This window comes from Lampris incognitus, chromosome 10 (genome assembly GCF_029633865.1).
Source record: "Lampris incognitus isolate fLamInc1 chromosome 10, fLamInc1.hap2, whole genome shotgun sequence".
NCBI lineage: Eukaryota > Metazoa > Chordata > Actinopteri > Lampriformes > Lampridae > Lampris > Lampris incognitus.
This window is the reverse complement of record NC_079220.1, coordinates 18,390,215-18,412,013: the sequence shown is the minus strand read 5'-3', so window position 1 is coordinate 18,412,013 and position 21,799 is coordinate 18,390,215. Positions and strand designations below refer to the sequence as shown.

The window sequence follows — 21,799 nt, the reverse complement described above, 5'->3', positions numbered from 1 at the left end:
TAATCCAAAGGATGAACGGTAAATAAAGTCTGCAGTTGAAAACAGGGTGACAAACTGGTTTCCCTGTGGCATATGTTGGTGACAGCTGGTTAATGTAATGAATTTATTTATTTTTATAAAATTAGATACATAACATTTTGGATAGGACTTATCCAAATATGCCCTTATCTACAGAAAATTCTTAGACAATTTTAATCAATCAAGCACTTTTATGAGAAAATATCCATTCGTTTATGGAAAGAGTGTTTCATTGTTTATACATGTAAAAGAAAAGTAACATACATTCACCAGAAAATAAGAGTTAGGAATCCCTTTAATAGGACTATGTCACCGCAGCACTACTGGGACAACAGCAACACAAGATATTTACTTAGAAACCAAGTCATCCGACACCCACCGGTCATCCTACTAACACTGTACACTGTTCTGAAATCCACCTTTCTCTCATACTTGCATCACAGGCCGAGCCTCTTTGGCATGGAGTTCAACCCCGGAGCCAGAAAATCCAGTTCCACCCTGAGAGGAAAGAAGGGGGAGAACAAAGGGGGAGGTCAACATAAGTGACAGCAGAGTAAATGAGATTGTGATGAATACAAGGACATTCTGACTTCTACTAACTAACTGACACACACACATGCACACAAACACATTGCTGACCCGCTGCAGTGGTATGATGTCTTTCTCCGAGAGTCTGTCTTCAGTCACGGGGTCGATCATGTCCATCCTGATCAACTTCTCCACACACTCCTGAGTCACCACGGCTCCCCTAGACAAAAAAGGAGAGCAGGAGCCAAAGAGGAAGGAGAGAGGTGGCTTTAACATCAACAAGAACAACACTTTCAGAAGGATACAGTGGAAATCTGATAAGTTTTTCCTAAAATGAAACGGTTTCTAAAAATGAGGAATTCTTGATAGCTCTGCCCTGGGAAATCGCACGTGATTTAGTGAAGGAGTGAAAGTGGACATGGTGGTGTGGGGTAACTCACGAGGGTCTGAGAACAGAACAGGGGACGCTGTTGCCCAATGCGTCTTTGGTTACTGCACACACATATCTTTCCTGAGGAGAGAGGACAGGTTTTGGATCTCGCTATCGACACATATACACACATACCTAACTGAAGTTTTTTTTTCTACATTATTAATCCCCGTGGGAAAAGTATACTCTGCACCTAACCCATTCTAGCTGTGTAGCTAGGAGCAGTGGGCAGCCACCGTGCAGCGCCCGGGGACCAACTCCAGTTCGTTTTGCCATGCCTCAGTCAGGAGCACAGACAGGAGTATTAACCCTAACATGCATGTCTTTTTGATGGTGGGGGAAACCGGAGCACCCAGAGAAAACCCAGTGCAGACACAGGGAGAACATGCAAACTCCACACAGAGGATGACCCCCAAGGTTGGACAACCCCGGGATTCAAACCCAGGACCTTCTTGCTGTGAGGTAACAGCGCTAACCACTGGGCCACCGTGCCGTCCTTTTTGCTGTCAAATATTGTGCTACTATTAACTACAGCATAATATTTGAAATTGTAGTCCCCTGCCACAAATCAAGCTTTCATATGCTCTGACATTGCCAAGACAAACTAAAGCAACCAGAAGATCTTCAACCCTAAAGCCCATGCTTTTACTTACTGGTAAAAGCATGTAATGCCAAAAATGTAGTAACTTGAACGACATGCATACTTTATAAGAACGCTTTACTTAACTGAATGGGGCCAATACATAGCCAAATTGCAGTGCACTAACCGTCCGTGAGCACTAACATGGCACATACACAATAGAGTGACGGACACAACTCGTTTACATCCTGTGTGACTTCCTAAAAGGGTCCGGGGACCCCATAAAATCATAATAATAATAAAACTAATCCCGTTTAACTCATTATAACACTTTCAACACTTCTCCGCCCTGAAGCTAAATTTCCCCTCTGGACAGAAAAACATTTAACAACACAAGTCTTGTACACCTTCAAACTTGTTAGTGTAGCCCCATGACCATAAACAATAACCTGACACGTTAATTTAGTTTTTAGTTATTAGAGCGTGAGTGTCTGTAATAGAACCCAATGTCCCCTCGGGGATGAATAAAGTATTCTGATTCTGGTACTTATGGTGGGTGATACTGGTAACTAAAATGGTGTTTGGCCATTCAAATTGACTGAGACACATTAGAAATGGAACAGACTTGCCAGTGGTTTTATTAGCACTTTCCCCACCAACCCCCCCCCCCCCCACACACACACACACACACTCACAAGAAAATACATGGTTTAACCTTGGTGTTAGCTATTAATGTTGTAGTGTTTCATAGCAAAGGTATTATAAGAGTTTGGTCTGCCACAGCAACTTAGCTTCTTCTTCAAACTCACCACTACCCGCATTATTCTTACACATCTGGCAGCTGAAGTGAAAACCTTACATTATATGCGATAGCATTTTTACTGGGAAAGCCCTACCTGACTAACCGTTAACATGGGCAACTACCAAAGTAGTCATGATTTGGATATACAGTGCATCCGGAAAGTTTTCACACCCCTTCACTTAACCCACATTTTGTTATGTTACAGCCTTATTCCAAAATGGATTAAATTCCTTTTTTTTCTGATCAATCTACACACAATACCCCATAATGACAAAGCGAAAAAGGTTTTGTAGAAAGTTTTGCAAATTTATTAAGAACAAAAAACAGAAATATTGCATGTACATAAGTATTCACACCCTTTACTCAGTACTTGGTTGAGGCACCCTTGGCAGCGATTACAGCTTCAAGTCGTCTTGGGTATGAAGCTACAAGCTTGGCACACCTATATTTGGGGTATTTCTCCCATTCTTCTCTGCAGATCCTCTCGAGCTCTGTAAGGTTAGATGGGGAGCGTCGCTGCACAGCTATTTTCAGGTCTTTCCAGAGATGTTCAATGGGGTTCAAGTCTGGGCTCTGGCTGGGCCACTCAAAGACATTCACAGACTTGTCCCGAAGCCACTCCTTCGTTGTCTTGACTGTGTGCTTAGGGTCGTTGATGTGTTGAAAGGTAAACCTTCGCCCCAGTCTGAGGTCCTGAGCGCTCTGGAGCAGGTTTTCATCAAGGATCTCTCTGTACTTTGCTCCATTCATCTTTCCCTCGATCCTGACTAGTCTCCCAGTTCCTGCCGCTGAAGAACATCCCCACAGCATGATGCTGCCACCACCATGCTTCACTGTAGGGATGGTATTAGCAAGGTGATGAGAGGTGCCTGGTTTCCTCCAGACGTGACGTTTGGCATTCAGGCCAAAGAGTTCAATCTTGGTTTCATCAGACCAGAGAATCTTGTTACTCATGGTCTGAGAGTCCTTTAGGTGTTTTCTGGCAAACTCCAAGTGGGCTGTCATGTGCCTTTTACTGAGCAGAGGCTTCCGTCTGGCCACTCTACCATAAAGGCCTGATTGGTGGAGTGCTGCAGAGATGGTTGTCCTTCTGGAAGGTTCTCCCATCTCCACAGAGGAATGCTGGAGCTCTGTCAGAGTGACCATCGGGTTCTTGGTCACCTCCCTGACCAAGGCCCTTCTCCCCCGATTGCTCAGTTTGGCTGGGCGGCCAGCTCTAGGAAGGGTCCTGGTGGATCCAAACTTCTTCCATTTACGAATGATGGAGACCACTGTGCTCTTCGGGACCTTCAAAGCTGTAGAAATCTTTTGTACTCTTCCCCAGATCTGTGCCTCGATACAATCCTGTCTCGGAGGTCCACAGACAATTCCTTTGACTTCATGGCTTGGTTTCTGCTCTGACATGCACTGTCAACAGTGGGACCTTGTATAGACAGGTGTGTACCTTTCCAAATCATGTCCAATCCATTGAATTTACTACAGGTGGACTCCAATCAAGATGTAGAAACATATCAAGGATGATCGGTGGAAACAGGATTAACCTGAGCTCAATTTTGAGTGTCATAGCAAAGGGTGTGAATACTTATGTACATGCAATATTTCAGTTTTTTATTTTCAATAAATTTGCAAAAATTTCTACAAAACCCTTTTCACTTTGTCATTATGGAGTATTGTGTGTAGATTGATGAGAAAAAAAAAAGGAATTTAATCCATTTTGGAATAAGGAAGTAACATAACAAAATGTGGGGAAAGTGAAGGGGTGTGAATACTTTCCGGATGCACTGTACATGGGTCAGCCACCATCTTAAATGTCTAGTAACAGAGAGTATCAAAAAAGACTTTATTTTGGTTTTAAATCTTCTGGCCTGATCCTAAACTAGTTTCTCTGTCTCCCACACACATCAGTGAGTAAGCTGTACAGAGTCGGTGCGAGCCAGATTTTGCAGCTGACCTGGCGCGTGAGCAGAGCCACTCTGTCCAGACTTGGGTCCAGTGGAGTAAAGCGCACCGTGATCAGCTCATTCATCTTTATGGGCCTGCCCGACATGGGACACAGCACAACCTTACTCTGAGAGCCGGGGATTGAAGGAGAGAAAAAGAAGACTGTTTAGAGGTAATGGTATAAGGAAGTAAAAAGTACTGTGCAGTCAAATTTGTTTTGCATTAAGGAAGTCTATGGCAGAAAAATACAGTTTTATGGGACTGCTTGTCAACAGTTTGATCCCAATTACACAATCAACAAACACAACCTGCCCTTAAAACACTGTTAACATTAGAAAAACTGAACAAACAGACAGAGGACATCATGACATGAACGTCTGAAACAACAAACAGAGGTAAAGCCCAAGAATTACCTGTGACCCCACACACAAACAGCATGCAACAAAACAGAGACGAGTGCACAGTTTAAGAAACACAATTGCATTGCTGGTTTGTTTGGGTTTTTAAAAAAAAATAAAAATCAATATCTGAGTGAACATGAACCAGGATATAACAGTATTTGTGAAGTTGCTTTGCAGAGCAGAAGCAGCTTAGGGATCTACTCACTGGTTTCTTCAGTAGAGTGGGTTTAGCCTCTGGTGTCAGAGAGGGGATCCAAAAGCTGGGTAAACCCTGGGTGGGGCCGGCTGCTGAAGTATCCGCTGTGGAGGAGCTGGCCGAGGCACCAGTCCCATTCTGGCCCTCTGCTCTGGCTGACTGACCATCTTTAGACTGGGCTGAAGAGGAACACGTCATGCAATGCATTAGGGCTTAAAATCTATTGGCCAAACTATTAGAGAGTCAGTATTTTCTCAAAGGAATGCTTTCAAACACAGCCCAAATAGAACAGCCCAATTGCTCCATCAAACATGGTGGGCTGCTGGTGTTTCACTATCACAGATTATAGCTTTTGAAATAGCTTAAACAGCCTAAGTGGGTGATGTTTTTGGTCGTGCATGTGTGTGTGTGTGTGTGTATATTTGTCCACAACTAATCTTACGTACTACTGGAGCTATCAACCTAATATTTTTTTGTGCAGTATGACTGTATGATCAAGAACCTCTCATGGTTGTGGTGATTCAAAACCTCTGAAAAACATTTGTTCTCACTACTGCTGCTCCCTCTCTTCATTCACTCTCTAGCTCGCTCAACCACCGCTGCCATTTCTCTCTCTCTTGTCGTTTGAAGCCAGAACTAACCTGACTGTGGTTTTCTAAAACATTAGCGAAGGCAGAGCTACTAGACTGCGACCAAAATGGTCATGTAGAAAACCTTTTATTTTTGGAAAGTGCAAGCTCAGATTTGTTCAAATTGGTGCGAGGGTCCGCCTAGGAAGCTGCACATTCACAGACTGACAGGCAAAATGTAGTGCTGCATATTAAAAACTCCCCCCCCCCATATTTCCCATTCAACTGACTTGGGTGCTGCACAAAAGTCTTATAATGGCAGGAAAAAACAAGTTTTTTTCTATCTGTGTGTGTATGTATCTGTCCACTGCTAATCTCGCATACTACCAGGCCTAATAATTTTTGTGTACAGTTAGGACAATGATCAAGGACCTCTCGTCGTTGCGGTGATTCAAAACCTTTGAAGAACCTGTTTTATACTGTAATTGAGTGCTAACTCCTCAGCTGGTTTTTCGCCCAAGTCCGAGCAACGGAGACGGGGAGATATGCAGGCAGTGCCTCCATATTTTCCCTTCCTGGTAAGCAAAAAAAAGGGGTGGTTTGTCGCCATGTCCGAGCACCAAAGAAGGGGAGATACACCTGGCGGAGCTCTGCACTCTACTGAGTGCACTCTTCTAGTTTAGTATGTTATATATACATAAAAACATGGGAGTTTTTTTGCAACTGCAACTCCCACATACCTTATTTGTGTTCAAATTAAGAACTTACCAATCCTTTAGCCCAACAAGGTGGCTACATTTAGAAAGTCTGATATTTTTTTTATGATACTCAAGTTGCTGAGATGTGATGCCGACATAGGTCTCGAGAAAAAAAAATGGCGGGAACATCGACGCTGTGATAGCTGATTTTAAAAGCAATTTATTTGATTATTCTCATTTTTTGGCATCCTATGTAAATAACTTAGCAATGTAGTATGGTACAATTTTTCCCTTTTCATTTAACTTTGATCTGATTAAACAGGTTGCCCGAATGCTCTAGAGGTACAAAATGAGTTTGCACAAAATGAGTTGGCCTATAAATCTTTTGGATATATCAACTACATTTCCAATGCCCAATTTCTACTTTTCAAATGGCACAAAGCAGATCTGTGCAGCTTGATCAGCTCTACCGCTTCTTTTATTCAAACAAGGTCATTTACACTAATGGCAATACCGTATTGTTAAGGCATTTACACCATTTACCTTGAGTTCCTGTGTAATATACAAAGTAAACAAATTCCACTTAATTATTTAGTATCTAAAACCACACCATCTTGTTTTTAGGTTCAAAAATACTAACAGTGGAACCGTAAGAATAGCTAACGCCAAAGTCATGGTTTGCAATGCCACTAAGGAAATAATTTAAGGTGTTGTTTTTACTTGGTAACATACGTAACTCCTAACAATTGAAAAAGCATAAATATCCCAAAGTTGCTTTCTCATGAGACACAATTGTTTTTTGCCCACAGATGCCATTGGTTGTCTTTTTTTTTCCAATATTGCTATGACCTTAACTAAGCGCAACGTATTGAAGATTTAATTCTATTATGCATTTTTTCTCAAGGATTTTCTGCGAGAGGCAGGGATGGTGTTTTGTTAAGAAGGACCAACTTGACTATGAAGAGTGGCAGGAAACCTTGCATTGAACACATAGTACACATGCACACAAACACACATACAAACTTACTAGAGGTAAAAGGGTTGATAGGTTTGGACACAATGCTGCTCTCTTTGGTTTTGAATCTCTCCACCCTCTCTCGTTCTTCTGACTTAGACTCATGCTTGCTGTCACTTTTCTGGGCCTGTTTCTGCTTTTCGTAAGCCTGAAGATTGGAGACAAGAGCGAAAGAAACAGACAATACTAACTCCTCCATCTAGCAGTAAACAAATGGACTAAATCCTGTTCACACTTTATGATAGCATAAAATATTCATGTTGATCTTTCTGCCATGGACACATACCCCCAGCAAAATACCTGCACAAAAGACCAATACTTAAGACTTACCTTCATTTTCCTGGCAATCTCAGTCTTCTGGTGGAGTATGTATTCCAGAATGGCCTGCTTTTCGTACAAGAAACCATCTGGACTAAGGATACGAAGCAAAAACAAAAGACAAAGTTTGCTGTGGCAGAACAGAAAGTCTATATATGTATTAGTGTATGTATGCACAGAACATACGTCACAACAGGGTCCCTGCAGGGCTGGAGAGATAGGCAACAGCAGTCAAAGTCTTTGATTGCATCCTTGCCCAGTCGCACACTCTGTGTCCCATAACCAGATGCAACTAGACAGGGATGAAATTCAAATGAAACATTTTTTACACAATGGGATTGGCAGGCAACAAATAAAAGCTGTTTAATTTTTTTCTGGCTGTTTTTTTGTCCTGTGTGAAGTTTTCAGAGGTTGCTGAGCCAAAATCACAAAACCCTTTCAATGGTCTCAATAATGCATTACGGTCACAAAGTGTTAAACAACACATAGGGTAGGTTTCATACACAGAACTCCTTCCAGTGGTAAGTGTAGTATATAAGTGATGGATGGATGGATGGTTAAATAGACTAATGGATGTGTATTCTTAAGTCTGTGACTTCAGTAAGATAAAGAAAAAGTTCTACAGGGATGCTGGACTCCACATTTTCCTGCTTCCTATAGTAGTATAGAGTTGACTAGTAATGGATATGTACTCCAAATAGCACAATTCTATCTCATTCCCACAGATACTCAAACATATTTAGATTTGGTGACTGGGAAGGCCCAGGTACTAAGCCGGATGTATTTTCATATTTGTGGAAAGGGTCCTGAACAATCTTAGCTTTGTGGCATGGGGCATCATTCTGTTGAAGATGATCCATTTTCAGATAGACACACTGCCACTGTATTGGGATTTCTCTGATTGGCGCCGATGTTCAGACACCCTGTTGCATTTAAATGATATCCATGGCCAAATGTATGTTTGCCATGAAAATACACCCACATCACCAGCCTACGATGCTAATGCATGGACTTCTGATGTGATTTTCTCATATTCTAGGCCTCCCATAATCCTGAAACTGTGGGTACCAAATTCATCTCACGAGGCAAAATGTTTTCAATTTAAACATACTGTCATGTTGTCACTGTAAGAGATTAAACTCTGTGTGGTCTTGGCTGTTTTAACCCTTCATCCATAAGTTAACTACCTATGTACAACTTGCTGCTTTGTACAGTTCCTGCCAGTCTCCTCGGACATCTTTCAACAAACTAACAGTTGTCACCACTAAGCTGTAGTTGGTTGGTGGACCATTCCACATACACACTGGATACCGATGAGCCAAGTATAAAAATTCATGGCAGCAATTATGTTTTTGACTCACTCAAACCAGCAAACCAGTGTTCATGGAAACCCCTATCACTCCTGTTCTATAATACATTTACTACCAGGAGGCTATTGAAAATATTGAGTTGGCATAGCTTGTCATTTGTATGTCAGATTACCTGAGAGAATGCATAAGGTTTAGTTTAAATAAGATGATAAAGAGATTATTTTACATAACATCTTAGTAAAATTATGCTAGTAGAAAAGCCACCTACCATATAGACTTTTATTATCTGGGCCTTCCTTTAAACACCTGCAAGGGTGCAGCAATGTTTACCTCTTGAGAAGGGGAGACTGTTTGGTTAAAACGTTTGGTTTTTAATACTTACATATCATCTCAATACTTTTCAATTCGCCATAGTTCACTACTGCACTTAATACTGTCTCCCTTACTTCCTCTGTGTAACCCAACGAAGTTGATCGAAACTTAGGATCACAAATTAAAAGATGGGAGTGAGAACGGTTAAAGCTAACTTATAAATTAGCGTTGATAATTTAAATATACTATTAAATGTGAAATATTTACTTATCGAAACATATCAAGTAAATATTAAAATAAGATAAATGTAAAGTTTAAACCGAGATACTTTACTACTGGTAAACGCGGTTAACAGTTGAGGGGGGCAGTTAGCTTAACGGAGCTCCGCTAAGGAGTTTTGAAGCGCAGTTTGCGCCATTACTGGTCTTACCTGTATCTTTCTTTTTTTCGTGGTACGTGTACACAGCTCCAGCTGTGCAATTCTTCCCATGGCGAGTCATTGTTTCTTCAGTAGACTTTAAACAACTGTTAATTACGAGGTTGAAAAGGCGTTCGATCTTTTTTGTTATCAGCTAACCGGCTAACGATACACGACGATGGCGTAAACTAATGAACACAAACACCATACACACAAAACCTTAGTTATATGTAATTGGCTTCTGCGACTTCTTAATTTTAAAATAAAAAACCGTCTCTGCACATAAGATACAGGCCAGAGACAAGAGAACGACGTCTTCCCGAGGACTGCCGGTTCAACTACTGCAGCTACACAGTAAACAGACGGCCCCTCGGTTGTGCGTCTACCAAAACGTTCCGACGAAAGTGACTTCTTTACATTTACGATAGTTCCGCCCGTACAAGCTGTCAAAGACAAAATGTTGTTTAGTTCTTGACCCATAAATCCATTTGTATTTAGGTATCCCCCACACACACACACACACGCACAAGCGTGCATGCATGGGGGCACTGATTGATGGCATACAATACAATATGGTTCTATGAATGAGAATGTAACCAGGTTTTCTTCCTCCGCGTCATTATATCATCTAGGATAGCATCCAACAAGCATCCAATGTTTGAGTGTTTCCCAATCCTGTCCTTCAGTGTCCCCTGTTCTGCAGATTTTCAATGTAAATTCTGCATAGGTTGGCCACCCAGGCCCACCCACAGAAATTGTTGGACCCCTGAAAAGGTCCAGTTAATGCCCCCCGCCACCCCCCCAAAAATCTGCTTTACTCATATCAATAATGCATGCGCATGCTCTCTTTCTCTTTCTCTCTCTCTCTCTCTCGCCTACTAAACACACATATAATTATATGTAATGCAATGAATTTAATAAAAATGTAATATGTCATTTACACTAATGAGAAGAATACATACAGAGCATTCCCGCACCCTCAACTTGGAAACTCAGACCACATCTCTGTTATGCTAATTACAGCATACAGGCCACTTCTGAAACTTGCCAAACCAGTTCAGCAACAGATCAGGGTCTGGCCAGAGGGGTCTATGTCAGCTCTTTGGGACTGCTTTGAGATCCCCGACTGGGGCATTCTCAAAGAGGCATTCTCCTCTGGTGAGTACATTGATCTGGAGGAATACACAGTGACAGTAACAGCCTAAATCAATAAATGTATAGACGATGTCACAGTCACCAAACCAATCTCTTCGCAGCCAAACCAGAAGCCCTGGCTGACAGCAGACGTCTGGGCACTGCGGAGGACCCGGAATGCTGTATTCAGATCCGGTGATAAGGCAGCCCTCAAGACAGCAAGGGCCAACCTGTCGTGTGGCATCAGGGAGGCAAAAAGACAATATGCACAGAGAACCAACAGCCACTTCACTGATAGCAGAGATGCATGGCACTTGTGGAAGGGCATCCAGGCCCTTATGGCTTTATCTCTGCCTCTTATACAGCCATCTTATAATAATATGATAATAATAATCTTTACATTTATATAATAATCATTACATTTATGTAGCGCTTTTCTAGACACCCAAAGCACTTCACATTGAAGGGGGTAACTCACTTCAACCACCACCAATGTGTAGCACCACCTGGGTGATACACTGCAGCCATTTTGCACCAGAACACTCACCACACATCAGCCTTAGGTAGAGAGGGATAAATCATTGAGCCAACTGCATGGGGGGTGGATTAGGGGGGCAGATGGAGAGAGCCAGGTTTGGGAATTTTGCCAGGACCCCCCCCCCTTACTCTTTGCAATAACTGCCATTGGATCTTTAATGACCACAGTGATTCAGGACCTCGGTTTACTGTCTCATCTGAAGGACGGCATCTCCAGTGTCCCCGTCACTGCACAAGGGCATTGAGATTTGATATTTGTTGTTTTTGTTAGGACCAAAGGGAAGACTGCCCCTTACTGGCCCACCAACACCACTTCCAGTAGCAATTCAGTTTTTCCCGGGAGGTTTCCCATCCAAGTACTAGCCAAGCCCATATCTGCTTAGCTTCCGTCATTTGGCAGAGCCAGGGTACATGTTGGTATGGCTGCCGGCTCCCTTATCTTACGGAATGCAAAGTCCTTTATACACACCATCAAAGACATGCATGCTAGGGTTAATACTCCTGTCTGTGCCCCTGACCAAGGCAATAGGCAAGAAGAACTGGAGTTGGTCCCCGGGGACCGCACAGCGGCTGCCCACTGCTTCCAGTGTGTTGGGGTGGGTTAAATGCAGAGGGATGAATTTCCACATGGGGTTAATAAAGTACATCTATCTATCTATCTAGCTAGCTAGTTAGCTAGTTAGCTAGCTAGCTATTTATCTATCTATATCTTATCTACTACTACAATTTTCGGCTGCTCCCATTGGGGTCGCCACAACGGATCATCCGTTTCCATCTCTTTCTGTCCTCTGCATCTTCTGCTGTCACACCAGCCACCTGCATGTCCTTCCTCACCACATCCATAAACCTCTTCTTTGGTCTTCCTCTTTTCATCTTCCCTGGCAGCTCCATATTCGGTGTCCTCCCAATATACCCAGCATCTCTCCTCCACACATGTCCAAGCCATCTTAATCTTGCCTCTCTTGCTTTATCCATCTTATAATGTCTTTAAAGTCCATCTGTTAACCCCAGTTCACACTCCATGGCAAGTATTACCATTATCATTGCTTGTAGGGTGGCATGGCTCAGGAGGTAGAGTGGGTCGTCTAGTAATCGGACGGTCACTGGTTCAATCCCTGGCTCCTGTGGAGAGTGTGTCGAAGTGTCCTTGAGCAAGACACTGAACCCTTAACTGCTTCAGATGAGCAGGTTGGCACCTTACATAGCAACTTCCACAATCTGTGTGTGAATGTGAAGCTTACATTGTAAAGTGATTTGAGTGGTTGGTAGACTAGAAAAACGCTTTATAAACACAGTCTTTTTCTTCTTTTTTTTTTAAAATTCAGGATGAACATGATTATTGCTGGCCTCCATGCCCCCCCCCCTGGCAGCTGGGCCCCAGAAAGCTCCCCCTCCATGGGTGGCCCTTTGGCCACCCTGTACTTATTCAATCAATCAGCAATTAACTATGCCAGATTTGGCACACCTGTCATAATTAAGTGCAATAATGTGATTGGTTGAGTAACTGCAAGCAGGCCCATCTAGGCAGAGTTACAAAGAAAACCTGGAGGGCGGGGGGGGGTACTTAAAGACTGGATTGAGAATAAGCAATAAATCAGCCATGTGGTATGTTAACAGGTAAAAGTGAAAATGACCTGGGCTTGACTCTTCAAGTTTGATTGCTGAGGAAATTTATATTGACCCCTAGACAAAGTGAAGTGTTTAGAGATTAAATTGCTGCCTAATTGTCCATGCAAACCTTTACCTCACTGCTTCATTGCACAATGATAAACGCTGATGTATAGTTGCAGAGGGACACGAATAGTCTTTTTTTTGGGAGGGGGAGGGTTCCCCCTTTTTCTCCCCAACTGTAGTTGTCCAATTATCCCACTCTTCCGAGCCGTCCCGGTCGCTGCTCCACCTCCTCTACCGATCCGGGGAGGCCTGGACTACCACATGCCTCCTCCGATACATGTGGAGGCGCCAGCCAATTCTTTTCACCTGACAGTGAGGAGTTTCGCCAGGGGTACGTAGCGCATGGGAGGACCACGCTATCCCCTCCCCCCTGAACAGGCGCCCTGACCTACCAAAGGAAACCAGGATACATACCCACATCCGGCTTCCCACCCGCAGACACGGCCACTTGTGTCTGTAGGAACGCCCGACCAAGCCGGAGATAACACAGGGATTCGAACCGGCGATCCCCATGTCGGTAGGCAACGGAACAGACCGTCACGCCACCCGAACACCTAACTCAGTCTTCTTTTTAAAAAAAATTCTGACAGTGTTCCCTGCGCTGTATGTGAGGCTATGTTTTCCATAATTAATTGATTTTATAGGGGCTATTCCAGTAGGTACCTGTGCTTACTAGTTTTGCACATTGTTGTTTTACATGGTATTTATATTATTTCAACATAATAAATGATATTCTTTTCCAAATCTCATGCATCTTAAAACTGTTATGCTTTTGCCTCTTTCTGGCCTTGATCAGCAGTTAGGAAGGCACTAGAGAAGAAACAATTCAGCTTCCGGTGTTTCTTTCTGCGCTGTGCATGTGGGAATCTACGCATGCATGCAGACAGAGCAAACCTCGTGTCTTCCCCTCCCCTAAATTGACATGGTGTGAGATGTTTACAGTAGTCAGTGTAGTGTGTGTAACACAGACAGCGACCACGAAACCAAACAATCAACGAAACCCCCTCTCGTTTATTTCATAAATTCCCCTCGTGTTTGAACAACACAAATAAGACTTCATAAATATTGGTTTCCCGGAAAAAATGAACTCCTTAAACCTGTCAATTAACAACAACACACAAATATATCATTCAAAATTATTTTCTTTACAATTTCCATCCGATGATTGCCGAGCACGTATTTGTTTTGTTTTCATAAAAACAACAATAACTTAATGAAAACCACGAGAGAATCTCGGTGACGTTAACAGTCCCCTGGATGAGGCGGCCACATGGTGGCGACATATTGTGGGGCTTATTCAGCTTCTTCAAAGACGTCTGCTACAGTCCTGTGGAATGAGAAATACACAGTTGTGATCATGTCTTGAGTTTAATCAGTAGGCCTTAAAGGATCTCCAAGACAGTGGCTGTAATTCACTCTAACTGTCAACTCACTTGTAGATTGATCCAGTCAATTCGTCAAGAAAACCACCTGAGGGAGAAAAAAAAAAGAAACAATGAGATTTTCCCCCTCTTTTTTCTCCCCAATTGTATCCGGCCAATTACCCCACTCTTCCGAGTCTCCCGGTCGCTGCTCCACCCCCTCTGCCGATCCGGGGAGGGCTGCAGACTACCGCGTGTCTCCTCCGGTACATGTCAAGTCGCCAGCTGCTTCTTTTCACCTGACAGTGAGGAGTTTCGCCAGGGGGGTCGTAGCACGCGGGAGGGTCACGCTATTCCCCCCAGTTCCCCCTCCCCACTGAACAGGCGCCCCGACCGACCAGAGGAGGCGCTAGTGCAGCGACCAAGACACATACCCAAATCCTGCTTCCCACCCGCAGACACGGCCAATCGACACTGTGCATGACTGTAGTCCACTGACTTCCAGTTTCTACTGCACCAGTTTACTGTTTGTTGGCGTGCGCTATTGACAATGGCATATTTTTCTCGATGCCTGCAAGATTTACCATGGATAAATGTCGAACGACATGCACAGAATTGTCGACAAACTTTCACTCGCGTCTACCAGCAAACGAGTGAAAAGTTTCAAGTTGTACATATCAAGTTACATCCACAATTCCGTCCGCTCATCCTCATAATTGCGGACATAACTTGATAACTTGAAACTTTTCACCCGTTTGTTGGTAGGTGCAGGTGAAAGTTTGTCGACAATTCTGTGCATGTCGTTGACATTTATCCATGATAAATCTGGCAGGCATCCTGAAAAATGTGCCATTGTCAGTAGCGCATGCCAAAAAACAGGAAACTGGTATGACCGCTTCAGTAGAAACCGGAAATCAGTGGGCTATAGTTATGCACAGAGCCGATTGAGGGTCCGCTTCGATCTGGTGTTCCACACACAAGAACAAGAACAGGCACAAGAACGCATAAGAACAGGCACTCAGGCTCAGGTTGTTTGAGGCAGGGGTCTACCACACCAGGCCCAGGATGCAGGCTGTGCAAAGATGCACCTGAGACAGTCTAGCATCTAGTAGCAGGGTGTAAAATGCTAGCTGGGAAAACGTACACTGAAAGGCATAACCAAGTGGCTGGGATAGTGTACAGGAATGTCTGTACTGAATACAGACTGGAAGTCCCCAAGTCCAAGTCCTAATGGGAGACACCGCCAAAGGTGGTTGAGAATGGCAGAGCTAAGATCCTGTGGGACTTCAAGTTCCAGACTGACAAGCAGGTGCTGGCTAACCAACCATACATTGTGGTGGTCGACAAGGAACAAAAGACAGCAGTAGTGACCGATGTAGCAATCCTGAGCAATAGCAACATCAGGAAGAAAGAGCATGAGAAGCTAGAGAAATATCAAGGGCTGAGGGAAGAATTAGATCGGTTGTAGAAAGTGAAATTCCCAGTAGTCCCAGTGGTAATATGAGCACTATGGACTGTGACCCCCAAACCAGGAGAGTGGCTCCAGCAGATTCCAGAAGAGCGCGGTCCTAGGAATAGCTGAGCTATACTGTGCAAAATCTTCAAATGTCCAGGCCTCTGGTAGAAGACCTGAGCTTGAGCAAGACACACACCACCCGAAAAAGGGTAAGAGGGAGATTTTTATTTACTTATTTATATATTTTCCACGTCCACGTATGGCTGAGGGCTTATAACAGTCACGCGCACGTGCACGATTCCGTCCGTCCGCTCATCCTCATAATTGTGGACGTAACTTGATATGTACAACTTGAAACTTTTCACCCGTTTGCTGGTAGGTGCAGGTAAAAGTTTGTTGACAATTCTGTGCATGTCGTTGACATATCCATCCATCCATTATCCAAGCCGCTTATCCTGCTCTCTGGGTCGCAGGGATGCTGGAGCCTATCCCAGCAGTCATTGGGTGGCAGGCGGGGAGACACCCTGGACAGGCCATGGTAAATCTTGCAGTCATCGCGATAAAAATGCTATTGTCAATAGCCCACACCAACAAACAGGAAACTGGTATGACCACAGCAGTAGAAACCGCATGTCAGTGGACTACGGAAGTAACACGGGGATTCGAACTGCTGGTCCTCATGTTGGTAGGCAACGGAATAGACTGCCATGCTACCCGGACACCCGAAACAATGAGATTATGAGTTACTGCGGTGTTTTTAGCACAGACAAACACACTTAAGTCCAGCATTTATTTTGTGAAAAGGTTCACACTATACTCACCAGGCTTGCAGAGATTTTCACACACGGGGCACAAGTGGCAGAAACTACACATCTTTAGAGAGAGGGGGGGGAAGGGTGAGATGAAACAGAATTACAATCGAACCCCTAACAGATTTAGCAGTTTCATCATCTTCTGGCACAGTCAGTAAGTTACTGAAAGATAAATTGGAAAGTAACAACCCCTCTTCCCCCTCTTCAGCCTTTAATAAGCAAGTCATTATGTCTGTCATTAGATAAACAGCTGCACTGTTAGTGGCTGGTAGCTTAGAGCACACCTACATCTACATATATGTACCTAAGATAACGTGTGTGTGTGTGTGTGTCTGTGTGTGTGTGTGTGTGTGTGTGTGTGTGTCTGTCTGTGTCTGTGTGTGCGTGTGTGTGTGTGTGTGTGTGTGTGTGTGTGTGTGTGTGTGTGTGTGAAGAAGGATTTCTTGTAGCAATTCACTTCCTTTTTCATTTTACAATTTAACCCTAATGACTATACTTTCATTTGCTTATCCATTACCATTCAACATATACAGACATGAATACTACATCTTAAGGGAGATAGCCACTGAAACAGAAACTTTTTTAAACGCAGAATTAACAATGTATCAGAAACATTGTTTGGTTATCGAGCTGTAATTTCATGTTAATAATCTACATTAGTGTTAATTTATCAGAATGGTTCAAGCAATTAAAGGATATTTTCTTTTTTTAAATAGCTCTCCTTGAAAACCATTAAGAATCATACAGACAAAAACGTCACTGACAAAAATGGGAAGCTCACACTACAGTCACACATATCTTCATTTACTTTATGTTTATTTAGAATAAGTTTTGAATAGGAGAAAACCCCCCATTTGATTTGGAGCTGCTTTTTGCAGTTCATGCAGTACATCCCAACCATGTATCAAGGAACATGTACAAAATAAAGCACAAAATAAAGTCATTTGAACTTGATAGAAAGCAGTTTGCAAATCATTTTTCGATGGAACATAGTGAGACATGTCTGACTGTAGCGTGAGCTTCCCATTATCCAAAAAGGGATATTGTGGCGATACACAATTGAGGGTAGCTTCACCAGCGGCTGCTGCTCCTTTAAGGCAGACGTTCAGAGTGCTGACGTAGACACTGCTTAGAGTTTCCGGGGTGGAGCCATGTTGCAGCAGCCTAGCGGTTAGCTGGTTGCCAAGGGGGATTGTGCTGTATCGGGGTCGTTTTGTGGGACGAGTAAACGGAATTGACTCGACTCGATCTCTCCATCTCCTCATTCCTGCACTGCCACAATATATCTTTTTTTTTAAAGCTTTGCCAATTGGGCCATTGGACTGTGTTGTGGCCCAGCGAGAAGTTTCTCAAAACTGAAGTGATCAGTGATGTTGTTGTACACACCTCTATACGATTTCTGACAATTTTTTAATCAGACCTGGGTTTTTAAAAAAAAGAAAAGAAAAAGTAAACATATCCTTTAAAGACTCCTTACTTCAGTGCGTGCATGTGTAGCTTAAAGAGTGCTCAAAGCTAGAACGAACTCTTATTTTCCTAAAAATCAGTGTATAGAACTCATACAAAAATAATCCCTCTCAATCATCATTTATGACCCACTAGACGGTGTCTGTATCTGCAGAGACCCTGTCTTCTGCCTGAATTCGTCTTATTTTGCTGTCTACAGGACGCTTCCGGGCGCTAAACATTGGGCAGCGGGACTGTAAAAACGTAGCCGACCAGGTGCCAGATCGAGATCGTATGCACGCATCCAACAGGAAGTAACGACAATGGCGGCCGAAAAAACGCAAATATCGCAAGGCGAAACGCCAAGCGGACAAAGCTCGCCCCAAAACGAGAGTGAATCTGGGGTTGGTCCTCACCCTCTGCCGAACACTGAAGGAAAGGATAGGGACGAGGAGCGACGCGGAGTTGGCCCGTACACTGGGATCTGTTCTGGCTACTGTGGTTAGGGGCGCGTCCTTCTGGTGAAGTTGAGGCGGGGCGGAGGGGCCAACTGTGAACGTTTTGTTCACAAACCGCAACCGACAAATCCTACTCATTCTACCTTTAAGTGATCCTGGTTTTTCCGCACTTTTGAGGGGGAAGGGAAAGGGTCTCTTACCCTGCTCCTGAAGTTGCATGCACGCGTTGCAATAGGTGTTATATATCTTGGGTCATCAGATTTTGCATTTCCTTGTGCGTGGATTGCTCACCTTGCAGCCATCACAGTGTTCAGACTCATCTCCCTCTTCACATGGGCACTTATCACAGCTATCACAGTGCTAAAAAGAAAGGGGTTGGGTCAGTGGGAAGAAAAAGTAGGGGATAGGACAAAGGACTTCTGATGTATCATCAAAAACAATCTACTACTACTATTACTACTATCATCAAAAACAATAGTTGTATCATATTGCTGCAGTTGGAGCAGACAAAAGACCTGACTGCACGATGTGGACTACAGAGACGTAGTATCTCTGTACTTGCCAGAAGCTTGGCTGAAGTGAACGATTTAGCTGTAGTCTAGGATGTTGTTATTAATTATATTTAGTTTGGTTCTTACCTCCGATTCAACTGACAGAATACAGATAAGGTCTATTTTCTTGAAGCTGGGCATGGGCGCAAGTGCATGTGCACTTGGGCGTGCCGAATATATATATATATATATATATATATATATATATATATATATATATATATATATATATATATGTAATGTGGTGACCCAAGATTCAAGTACAGCCCCGGCACAGTGAGGTTGGATGAATACATTATAAGCAGGTGGAGTTGAGGCAGGCTTTTGTCTTGGCCAGTCAAATCAACTCTTATCATAACCTTTAAATACACCATGGCCCAACATATTGTCATTTCCTTGGTGGCTAATGAGGGAAGTCTATTTGAACAGCTCCATAATACTTCTCCATTTCGAAAGTTTGCTGACATCTACAGGTTAAAACCATGCAAAGGTTAAAAACATGGCAGGCCGGTTTTGTTAATCTGTGGTGTAAACATAGCAGGATAAACACAGCTGCAGCTGATAACTTTAATAATGGGTCTGTTGGATGTTCGTGTACAAGGGACCAGTACTGACATTACTATTGACAATTGGTAGTGCTGTCTGTCTGTCAATGCTGATATATATAAACTAAACCAAACAGATTTATTATCAGTTTTCCGTTCGAGGTGGGAAAAATTCACCTTCTGCTTGAGTAAATTGGCAATCGACCTGCATTTGCGCCTCTGCGTCAGCCCAAAATAGAGTCCAACGTCTTCATATGTATAGCAAACAAAAACTGTACTGGTGGACGGGTACACAAGCCATCATATTTTGTGTCAGTCAGCATTATAATTCACTTTCCGTCTTTCCGAATTGAAAAAAAATCCTGACTTAAGTTTTTGATTAGATTCCTATTCCCTACATTCTCAATTTTTTACTGAATGAAGCACATTGCATTGCATCTGAATGTATTAAATGTGCTGAGGATTGATCGATTTTATGTGCGGTGACACATATTTCATGATTAGACTCACCTCACAGAATTCACAATATGAACACACAGAGCCTTTGTGATAGTGACCATCCCCCTCCTCCTCCTCCTCATCATCGTCATCATCATGCTCATCATCATCGTCGTCGTCATCATCATGATCATCATGATCATCATCATGATCATCGTCATCATCACCATCATCATCATGATCTATGAGAACATTTACTTCTGTTATCTGTTTCTATGTTTAGATATGAGTGTAACTAATTATAAGGATTAAAATAATCAAAAGAATAGAAGAATAGTGCCAAAATGTACATTTAATTGGGGGAAAAATCACCCATGTTCACCTGTTCAAACACATTCAGATCAGACTAAATAACCCACTAACTAGGATCCAGCAAATATAACGGTGGACCATTGTTATCATTTACACATCCTGAATGGTATGAAAAATATCTCACAAAAAATTATAATTTGGTAGAGATAGGTATTAGGAAATTCGAAAAAGGTCAAAATTATATTAGAATTTTTAGAAAAACGATAACGGAATACAATTCTCCAGTGTAAAAGTAATTAAGTCTCCATAACTCTGAGCTGATTTGTTGTTCAATTACAAAAATACGCTAAATAAAGTTTGTAATAAATTGCTGTTTACCACAATAGTTTAGATATTTTGAAGTCAAAAGAAATTCAAAAGTAAGTTAGTTATTACATTTATTTTTGACATTATCAAAATACATTGTTTCCATTTTTAGCAAGCAATCAATGTGTAACAGTTATAGCTTGAAAGTCATGACTGCTAAAACGATAATTATGATTATAATTACGTATAATCAGCATATGTCACTCACAACTTGCGGTGGTCAAGCAGTTCCCGACATGGTCCTTGGTGACTACTGTTTGTCAGCCAATTTTAAGAGACACAAATTTTGCAAAAAAAATTTCTCTTCCCCAGTTATCTAATTCAAAACAATATTCCCCGTCTTACCCCAAATTCTCCAGTTGTCCGAATTCCTAGTTATGTTGAATTAGTTGGACACTACTGGAAACCTTTACCACTCAATGACATGTAATAAGACATATGAAACAGGATAGATATTAAACGTGCTATGTTTACTAAATCTACAATCACTCCTTGGTGCATAAAATCAATTACAGTTCAAGATTCAGGTTTTCATGTATGTGAGTGAGATTATATTCACATTCCCTTCCATGATGTGATGCAGTATTATTCCCTTTGAACTTTCAAGATATTCACAGTTAAATGACCACACTAACAACTTTTTACTACTGCAAACAGATTTGCATTCATAGAGTTTATGATCAATTGATTTATTTCACGATTGAAAGTAGGGTTAAAGAAAAGTGTACAGTACAGTGACAATTGTAAATTTCCACACATGGATGTTCACAGTCAACAAAAAGTCACTGAGTGGAGAGAAAAAAAACAGACTCCATTTTACCTTCTGGTGTTTGACAGAGCTTTCGACCTTTTGCTACTTCTACAGACAGAGACGTTTCTCTCTTTTCCCAAAGACTCTCCCAAATTTTGAAGAAAAAAAAACCAAACAAACAACCCCCCCCCAAAAAAAACAAACAAAACAAAGCAGCATATCAACAAATAGACTTTTGGATTTATAGAGTTTCACCTCTCCTCAAACTTAATTATACAAATTGATTATATAAGTGTTGGCAATTATCATAGTCCCAAATAGAAACAAGCTTTTGTAAGATAAACTGGTGCATCTATGGTAGATATCTAAATATCATTATTTACCAATTAAAACATAAATGGCTTTGTATCATTATTAAATCA

The 21,799-nt window shown here is 42.3% G+C and overlaps 2 protein-coding genes across 3 annotated transcripts in view; both read right to left on the bottom strand.

Annotated features, from left to right (window-relative positions):
- Positions 1-89: 89 nt before the first annotated feature.
- nosip (nitric oxide synthase interacting protein) lies at positions 90-9,897 on the bottom strand. The gene is made up of 9 exons (XM_056287325.1): positions 9,549-9,897; positions 7,683-7,788; positions 7,509-7,590; positions 7,191-7,326; positions 4,906-5,075; positions 4,310-4,426; positions 987-1,057; positions 658-766; positions 90-516 (listed from the first exon to the last, which is right to left on the bottom strand). The coding sequence occupies exons 1-9, from the start codon at positions 9,616-9,618 to the stop codon at positions 445-447; spliced, it is 933 nt and encodes a 310-aa protein (XP_056143300.1). The 5' UTR covers positions 9,619-9,897; the 3' UTR covers positions 90-444.
- A 3,982-nt stretch (positions 9,898-13,879) lies between these two features.
- The window catches only part of LOC130119732 (prostatic spermine-binding protein), a 9,891-nt gene continuing 1,971 nt past the window's right edge, over positions 13,880-21,799 (bottom strand). For both annotated transcript variants that reach the window (XM_056288339.1, XM_056288338.1), the window contains 5 exons: positions 20,021-20,190; positions 18,706-18,774; positions 16,520-16,571; positions 14,315-14,351; positions 13,880-14,208 (listed from right to left, as the gene is read on the bottom strand). In XM_056288339.1, coding sequence (XP_056144314.1) covers positions 14,175-14,208; positions 14,315-14,351; positions 16,520-16,571; positions 18,706-18,774; positions 20,021-20,190 — 362 coding nt within the window. In that variant the 3' untranslated portion in view covers positions 13,880-14,174. The remainder of the gene's footprint in view (positions 14,209-14,314; positions 14,352-16,519; positions 16,572-18,705; positions 18,775-20,020; positions 20,191-21,799) is intronic.